The 9370-nt window shown below is 37.4% G+C and overlaps 1 protein-coding gene across 1 annotated transcript; it reads right to left on the reverse strand.

Moving 5' to 3' along the window:
• Window positions 1–2173: 2173 nt before the first annotated feature.
• On the reverse strand, window positions 2174–9069 carry LOC122973710 (C-type mannose receptor 2-like). The gene is made up of 5 exons (XM_044341421.1): window positions 9034–9069; window positions 7608–7648; window positions 6534–6905; window positions 4655–4996; window positions 2174–2976 (listed from the first exon to the last, which is right to left on the reverse strand). Coding segments are annotated over exons 1-5 (1098 nt in total). The 5' UTR covers window positions 9036–9069; the 3' UTR covers window positions 2174–2635.
• Window positions 9070–9370: the final 301 nt, after the last annotated feature.

The raw sequence follows: 9370 nt of genomic DNA on the forward strand, positions 1-9370 counted from the left end.
ATAAGATACAATTATGCTCAAAGGAGTCAGTTAACCTGGATGTCAATGTTAAATATCAGTTAAAGGGTGACTACATGCCAAATCATTTTATTTATTTTATGCTGTAAGCATAATCACATGTTATGTTGGCATATGATGTTAACACAGGAGATTTCTCCAACAATACAGATACTGTGTGTAAAAACTGCCTTTTCTGCTCAACATCTGAGAATATCTTTTTTCAAAAATGGTGTTCTTCAGCCTTGGCATTGATTCTACAGTCTCTGAACTCTTCTGGAGGGATGAATACCATTTTTAAAAAAAAGATATTCTTTCATTTGGTGTTTTGATGATGGTGGTGGAGAGCGCTGTCTAACACAAAATCTCCCATATGTGTTCAGTTGGGTTGAGATCTGGTGACTGTGAAGGCCATAGCATATGATTTACATAATTTTCATACTCATCAAACCATTCAGTGACCTCTCGTGCCCTGTGAATTGGGGCCTTGTCATCCTGAAAGAGACCACTCCCATCAGGATAGAAATGTTTCATCATAGGATAAAGGTGATCACTCAGAACAACTTTGTATTGATTTGCAGTGACCCTTCCCTCTAAGGGGACAAGTGGACCCAAACTATGCCAGCAAAATGCTTCCCACAGCATAACAGAGCCACCAGATCCCCTCACTGTAGGGGTCGAGCATTCAGGCCTGTACCAGTTTTTCGCCTGTATATATTAATATACTGTATACCACACAGACTGGAGAGATAAGTACGTATTTAAGGTTATATAGGATGCAAAATATAACATCAAATGAAAGGAAAAATATAGCATCAACCTCAGGGAATAACAGAGGCTCATTCAGATGTTGCTGAATCAAAACAAGACAAAACGAGACAGAACACTAAGTTTTCCAGGTGACCTTTTCCTGACCCTACAATCTGCAGTTAGCAAATCTCATAGTAATTTTGTTTGTCTCCTCCTCATATTCTGATTCATACATTTCCCTGAATACCATTGACTATGCCAGAGAACACACATACAGTGCTGCAAGCTTTTCTCATTCGAGAAAAACACACCACTAAACAGCAAGCTGGGTCGGTGAATATAAAGTCTGTCACCAGTGAAGAGTGGGTTTTACAACTGGGATTACAACAACTTGATGAAATTAAACTTCTCATTATCATATTTTTGAACCACTGATGCCGTCCTCTCTCCATGGCTCCAGACATGTCACACCTCTCCCTCTGAGGCCCAGTTCTCATAGCACACTAACTTTTCACTGACCCAGAACCAGAAATCCAGAGTGCAGGTGTAGTGCAATCCCTCCAAAAAGGCTAATACTGATGTCAAAAAATCCAGGTTGAAATGACTGCTGCTATACAAATTAGGTTAACGTACAGTAGTCGACTGTTGCTGACTCGCTTTATGCGAATGTCAAAGTTAAGAAACAAGAGTCCAGTGAAGTTCTGCTGTTGAAGTAGTAGGCAAAAGACAATTGGGATACACTAGTCTGGCTTCAATTAGCAGCTGATAGCATGAAGTTGTTTACAGCAGCTCCGTTATTTAGCTATTTAGTTCAGTTTTATGCTTTGGTATCTTTAGAAATTTTCCAATTTACTGTGTGCCCCCCCTTGGACATATTTGACTGAGTTGTGACCAGTGGTGCGGCATGACTTTTCCACTAGGTGGTGCTACCTCCTGCATTAACACTGATGCATTAGTAAAAACAATCTATAATAATATATTGTATCAGTCACCGCCAGAGCCATTATTCTGTTGAACAAACTTTTACTTTTGATAATTTAAGTACATTCTGTTTATACCTTTACTAATGAAGAACCTTCTGCTAATGGAGTGTTTTTATTTGGTCCTGGTGCTTTTACTTAAATAAAGGATCTGTGTAGGTCTTCCACCACTTCTCTTAATCGACCGTCATTTAAGAATGACACCCAGAAAGATTTAAAAACAAGTGAATTATATGTAAATCAACTTCAGATTTGGGATTGTTTTTTTTGTTTTGCAGTCATTAATGTTACTCTTTGCTAAGTTCTATTGTGATGGTTTTCTTTAACAAGTGTTTTCACGCTGTACATTATGGTCTGCATTTTCATTATAAAATCAGGCATCACTGGTTGAACATAAAAAAGAAAAAAACACTACATAGTTTAACAGTTTATTGAGCATCAAATAAATCAAGTATCTGTTTACATAAAACTCAAAGAAATATGATTTTACATTTTGTCACCATCACCAGATCTTAACCAAAGCTTTAAAAATTAAGATAAAATATTCCAGAGTGAGTATATGAGATATTTACTACAGCACACCAGTATTGATTGGTATTTTTATTTCTATTTCCTCTTGTATACATACTACCACCCTGATGGGATGGAAAATATAGCCTCAAAAGATGAATAAAAAGCCCACACTTTAAAAGAAAAATGTAACAAAATCATCATGGATAAACAAAGTAGTGATATGTCATCCAGCATGACAAAGAGAGTTCAGATGTTCCTGAATCAGGACAAGGAGACAGAAAAATATATATTCATATTAATAATAATTGTCCAGGCAGCTACTGAAATGTGAACATTCTTAGTAGTCTTTCAGTGCAACATCTAATTTGTAATTTTACATTTCATTTCACAATTTACTAAAGAGCACAGATGAAATTATACTTCTCATTATCATGCCGACTGAACCACTTATGTCCTTCTCTCTTCATGGCTCCAGACATGTCACACTCATCCTTCTGTCCATCTGAGTCCCAGTTCTCATGGGAGACGACCTCATCACTGACCCAGAACCAGAAATCCAGAGTGCAGGTGTAGCGTAGTCCCAGCCAGATGTAGAGACTATCAGCCCTCTTGGCTCTCTCTTCGACCCATCTCTGCTGGTGAAGGTTAGTGATGGAGACCAGGTCACGGTATTTCTCTCTGCAGTAATACAAGGCCTCCTCCCAGGTCTTATTTTCTCTGATCAGGATCACTTTATCTGTCATGGAAGAAATTGAGACAAACACAGGATCATACTAGTAGCTTTGTTTGGTTCATTGTTGAGGACTCTGGGCACCAATAAGGATTTTCAAAAGCTAATATTAAAGAAGTAGGTTGTAGTCACTGATATAATGTTTGGTGTCAAAGTTAAATATCTTTAATTTTGACTATTTTAATCCTAAAAAAAATCATTGTATGTGAATTATTTTAGAGCTAGCAGCATCTCTGATAAACACAAGGTCACTGATGTAAATGTTGGGACTACATGTGGACCACAGTTTACCACATGTTTCAAGACTCCAAGAAACCTGAGCCCTGGGGGTTCGCACCCAAAGTGTGAAGCTCCATCCATGGATCCAGGTTATCAAAACTAGAGATTCCCCTCTTATCTTTCTCTTTTCTCCCCGAGCTGCAGCAGGAGCAGCTCCTTGCTCTCTTTCTCCTTCAGCTGCAGGAGCAGCTGCTTGCTCTTTCACACCTCCAGCAGCCGCTAGAGCAGCTCTCTGCTCTCTTGTGTGGCCTGCTCACAGCAGACACACACAGTCTTCTTTACGGCAGAAGACACAAGAGCCTGTCTAAGACTCAGAAACTAAGTTTCCTTGTGCCAGCAGCTAACACACAAGTCTGCTGGCCAGTTTAACAAGTACAGGAGCCGTGAAATGGAGTTAGCTTTCCGCTAACTCTACACAAAGGAGTGACCTGGGCCCCCTGCACGACTGAGATGCTGTCTCCCCAGCAACGCCTGCATCTTTCAGCTTCAGAGCCAAAGCCTTCTCAGCCTGACTCACCCACAGATTCACTGGCTACAAAGCAGAACGCCACAAAGCATCTCTTCCTTCATGGACTGGTAACAACTGGGCATAGCCTAGCAACACAGCGAAGCATAGTACGACTAAGCAAGAATGTTTAACTCAAACAATGTACTGTACGTGCATTGATTTGGTTAAGGTTATACATTGAACTGTTGTTGTGTTGTGTGACCACATGGTCTGGCCTTTTATCTCTGTAGTTCCCTTTATCAGCCAAATTGTCGGCATGCCATGTGCTCAGTCACCAGGTGACTGCAGCCATCTTGCTATTGTCTTCCCTACACACACACACACACTTGTATATAGGTATACTTAGCTAGATTAGAATTGTGTGTTGCTTTTACCCTTTGTTAAATAAATGCTTTTGGATATACCTGTTGTCTGTTTTAATGTTGCACAAGAATGAGTTTTGATCTGTAAAAAACTCCAAATCCTTCAACCACAATTAACTACTGATATGGTGATTTTGTTTATAATTATTAAATTAAATTAATTATTTATCAAAGTCCCAAATTCATAGATTAGTAAACTTTGAGACCGAATTGGCTATCTTTTTTCCTGAGTCCAGGGTGGTGCCCCATTATTATTAATTCTGATTAATAATTTTATTTTTTAATAATTAACAATTATCTTTGACATCCTGACATAAACAAGACTTAATAAAATGAAAGCTGTACAATTTAAGAAACCAATCATTGTAAAAAAAACAAAAACAAAACAGATTTAGTTTATGTACATGTAGCTGTGAGGTAAGAGTACATAGGCTACAGAATCTAGATGTAAAATGAATGAATAAATCAATGAATCCAGATTGATCTTCAGACTGTTTTTAGTGCTTTTCCCATGGAGCAAACTATGAAAACCCACCGTCATAGCAGAAAAAGGATTTTTCTTCACCACAGTCATCAGTCTTCCATCTGCCTGTTTCATCCATCATGGTCACTGCACATTTCTCTTTGTCTGGCTTAATGACAAAATAGTTGTGATCCCAGTGTCTGAAAGAGGAAGGACTCTGATCTGACCACATCCAGGTATCTCCGACCCAATACCTACGAAAAGGATATTGTTGTATCTCTCTTATTAGCTCTTTGTCTTCTAGCTGGTTGAGTCCACTGACCAGGTCCGTGTGTTTTTCCCTGCAGTGGCTCTGAGCCTTTTGCCATGTCATTGATATTTGAATCACGTGGAATTTTTTGTGTGGCTTCTTTCCTGTGGAGTAAACAGAAAAACTTGCATCATCTAATATTCTGTCTTTTTTATGAAATACACATTTATTCAGTAATGTAAAGCAAAGTAATGGATTCAGTTTACTTGATTAGTGCAGTTCAGATATTTTCTAGAAGTGTGTGAGAGATACAGAATGGTGGATTACTTAAAGGAATAGTTAAACATTTTGAGAAACACGTTTCTTTGCTTTATTGCTGATGTCACTCTCATGTTTATTCAGTGAATGTAAAGCTCCTGTCAGCAGCTGGTTAGCTTAGTTTAGCAAAAGACTGGAAACAGTAACAAAATCTGCCTACTAGCACACCTAAACCCCACCAATTAACATTTTATATCTTGTTTGTTTAATTCATACAAAACTGAGGTGTAAAACCAATAAGCTCTTTTATGAAGGGTTATGTCCCAGCAGGGACTTGTGGAAATTTTCTCTCGAGAAAGAGGCACATGGAGACATAAAGAAAGCATTAAACATTGTTACTTGTTGAAGCAGTTGTAAACACTGTACAATCCATCACATCATCAGTAACAATTATACAAATGTCCAAACACAAACAAAAATACAATCATCTTGTATTTTTGGAGAGAAAGCATGTTGTTCAGCTGGCCCTTTCTCTAAAGATTGTGAACCCAAACTAGACAGCTTTATACCTCTTCAGAAGCTAAAAACACTCTGGTCCTTAAATGGACACTTCCACAAACCGTTACACCTTCTTACAAACAAGTATGGTCTCTAAAACAGTAGGCTTAAGACAAAGATATCTCTAGCTAACCCCAGAGGTCAGCAAGCAACCCTCAGATAGAAACAGGTTCAAGAGGTCAACTAGCCTAAGAGTAGGATTTCTTCACCAACATGTATCCCCAAAATGACAATGACATTACGTCACATTCAGTTGATAACAAACATTGACTCTTTAGTTTGAAAACATTTGTAACATATATACAAAAGATTTATAAAATGATAACCTACTATTCAATTTTCTTTCACAGACTCCAGGAAGTTACTGCTCAAGAAATAGTCTGACCCATAACGTACCAGCAAAAACCCCTCAGTGTTACTCTAACACTGCGGGTTTTGTATGAATTAAACAAATGAGATATGATGTGTTAATAAGTGAGCTTTAGAGGTGCTGGTAGGTGGATTTTGTTACCTTTGGACAGAGCCAGAATAGCTGTTTCTCACTGTTTCCAGTCTTGCTAAGCTAAGCCTAGCTAACTGGCTGATTTGTATTAATTGTACAAACATGAGAGTGGTTCTTTTTATCTCATTATTCTTTCAATCACAAGTGAAATTGATTAAAATACAGTTAAAGAAGCAAGTGGAAGTATCTCACCAAACTTACAAATTAATCTCATGTTCTTGACAAAAAAAGTCACATACATGTGGCTTTGGAATGATTTTTGAAACAAACAAACTCAGGTAGTTATGTAGTTTTAAATCATTTTCACCCAAAAAGATACATACATATATAGCGCAATTGCTGGAAAACCAAAATGTACAAAATAGGCTCAAAACTATTCTCACCATCATAGCAGATAAATCCATGTGTCTTAGTACAAGGGAAAGGATTGCAATAAAAGTGAATAATCCAGTCAAGTATCAGAAAACATCTCTCAACCCTTAGTTGTCCACGACACCATTTTCTCTCAGTTGCATCATACTCCACCCCTGGCAGAGACCAGTGCCACTTGGTGTTTTCTATGCCTGGCATGTTGTGCAGCCCAATCCAGGCATCCTGTTGATTCTCTTTAGACTTACAGAGTCGTGTCACGTCTGTCATGTCATACACTGTGGCCAGGTCTGTATAGTTCTCTCTGCAGTACTTCCGGGCATCATACCAGGTCTTTTTCTCTTCAATAAAGTGGTACTCATATTGTTGACATGTTAAGAAGGAACCTAAAAACAGAGAAAATACTGCATTGTTGGAGCTGAAGTATTTCAAGCATTTCATAAATAAAACAAAATCCCAGCTCACACCCACTACTTACACCATCCTTTTAATTTAATGAGACTGAGCTCACTAACTTGGTTATTTTATGTGATAAGCAGAGTGAGCAGTCCAACTGTTTTATGAATCAAGCTAGTGAGTTGTAGCTATGGTATGAGATCACACATAGTCTTAGAAAGGAGCATTATTTGTACTACATCAACACGTTGCATGCATTGGTTGTAAAATTATCATAAAAATGCATCTTTACTTTGAAAACCTCTTTTTGCATTGTCTCTTCATGTGAGTGGGAGTCCTTTGTTTGTGTGTGTGTGTGTGTGTGCATTAGGGATGTGCAGAGGGCCCAGTAGTTGTATTTGTATCTGTTTTTGTTGAGGCTATGGTATGAGATCACACATAGTCTTAGAAAGGAGCATTATTTGGACTACATCAACACATTGCATGCATTGGTTGTAAAATTGTCATTAACATCCATCCTTACTTAGAAACCTCTTTTTGCAGTGTCTCTTCTTGTGAGTGGGACTCCTTTGTGTATGTGTGTGTGTGTTTGTGTGTCTGTGTGTGTGTTTTCTTTGTGTGGGTGAGGGTGGGATCAGTAACAGTGTCTGTTTTGTCCGTTTTACATTTACATTTTACAATGATCCACTTACCCATCAGAATGAGCAGAAACTGACTCCACTGCATCTTTGCCCTGTTAGATGAAACTGATATTTTAACACAGTGAGTTTAACAGCTTGTCTCCATTTGCATAAATACACACTGTAAACTCAGGCTAAATAAACTGTAGTTCTCCCCTCACACATGGCTTGTGCAGAAGTCTAATAAGAAAGAGGAATACAGTGGAAAATGTGCAAATCATAATCAAACCAGATACAACAGTTGTTCACATTCAGAAACCCCATCAAAGCCCATCAAAGTGTAAGATTTGATGAATAACTATAGATATAATATAAAGGATGTTAGTAATGAATAGGATGATGATAGTGGTAATGGTGAGGATGCTGCAGCTGTTGTTCTGTGGGTTAAGTTACTGTAATGTTCAGGTGGCACATTGCTTAAACATCTTTAAATGGAAACTGTAAATATTAAAGCAGGAGACGAATGAATTGTGAGACAGAATATGATCGGCAGGCATTTTGGTAAATGGAATGATGAAAAGTCAAGTCAAATCAATTGTATTCATAAAGCACATTTCACACACAGGTAAGCTCAATATGCTTTACAGTAAAAGACAGAAAACAATAAACAGATGAGATAGAAAACACATATATAATAAAACACTCCATATAAATAAAATAACCTTTCAGCCACCCATACAATGCACACACACATAAAGTACAGCTTTTTACAAGCTTTGTCCTATTCCTACAACAGCACTCACTCATGGACTACAGTAGACATGCACAAAGACAAACACACACACACACACACACACACACACACACACACATATGTCTGAGAAAAAAAAGCAATGTGTCGAGACTGCTTTCAAAAGAAGATACAGTTGTAGCAGATATCAGGTCATCAGGCATCAGGTTTGTTTCAGAGAACAGCATCATAGTGACTTAATGCACCTTCACCTGATTTAACTGTCGGTACATTTAAGAGACACATGCTTGATGATCTGAGGAACGAAAAAGTTAAATGTATAAACCTTTTAAATTTAAATTTTACAATTCCCTTTTAAGATTCGATTACCTATTTAAGAAAATGTAATTATTATAATTGGCACATTTAGTGATCTATGTTAGTTCTTATTACTTTGAGTTTCATAAGACATGTTTGAAAGTGAAAATTCAATTACTACATTGAGTTATATTACAATTAATTCAAAATACCCCTCTGGCACCGTGTCAACCAAAACTTTACATTACACAGTAAGCTTCACATATTTACTGAAGGGGGATTGTACTTGATTGCAATATAGTAACAGGTGTTTTGGTCTTTAAGTCTACCTGAGGTAAAATACTGAACACTACATAATTAAAAAAAAATTGTTCAAATCACTTGAAAAGACAAAATTCAGAATACCTAAAAGAAGACTTAGATTTGACATGATACAGAGTCTTAACTTACATTTTCTGATTCCTGCTCTCCTCAGATTCACTCTGCTCTGATGTCTCTCCCTTCTGCACTGACATAGACTATTATGTATACAATAGTATTAGTCCTGTTAATATTCTCTGGTTGCCACATTGACGTCTGCTTTTGAATATGAAAATGTGGAGATATAAGACCTTTATTACTTCCAGGAATTGTCCATTGTTAACAACAGTAAGTCCTTGTCCTTGTTGACAGACATATTCTAATGTAATGGAAAACAAAGTTAACACAAGCAGATAAAATGTACATTACACAAAATACTACCTGAGCAAACTGCTTAAAACATGAATTATTTACAGTGACCCTCTCT

This window comes from Thunnus albacares, chromosome 22 (genome assembly GCF_914725855.1).
Source record: "Thunnus albacares chromosome 22, fThuAlb1.1, whole genome shotgun sequence".
Taxonomy (NCBI): Eukaryota; Metazoa; Chordata; class Actinopteri; order Scombriformes; family Scombridae; genus Thunnus; species Thunnus albacares.

What these genes read in the sequence shown, in the direction of transcription:
- LOC122973710 (XM_044341421.1), bottom strand. An exon ending in GTTTCTGCTCATTCTGATGG is followed by an intron (nt 6,906 to 7,607) that starts GTAAGTGGATCA and finishes CTCTGTTTTTAG; the next exon opens with GTTCCTTCTTAACATGTCAA. An exon ending in TGGATTTATCTGCTATGATG is followed by an intron (nt 4,997 to 6,533) that starts GTGAGAATAGTT and finishes TTTACTCCACAG; the next exon opens with GAAAGAAGCCACACAAAAAA.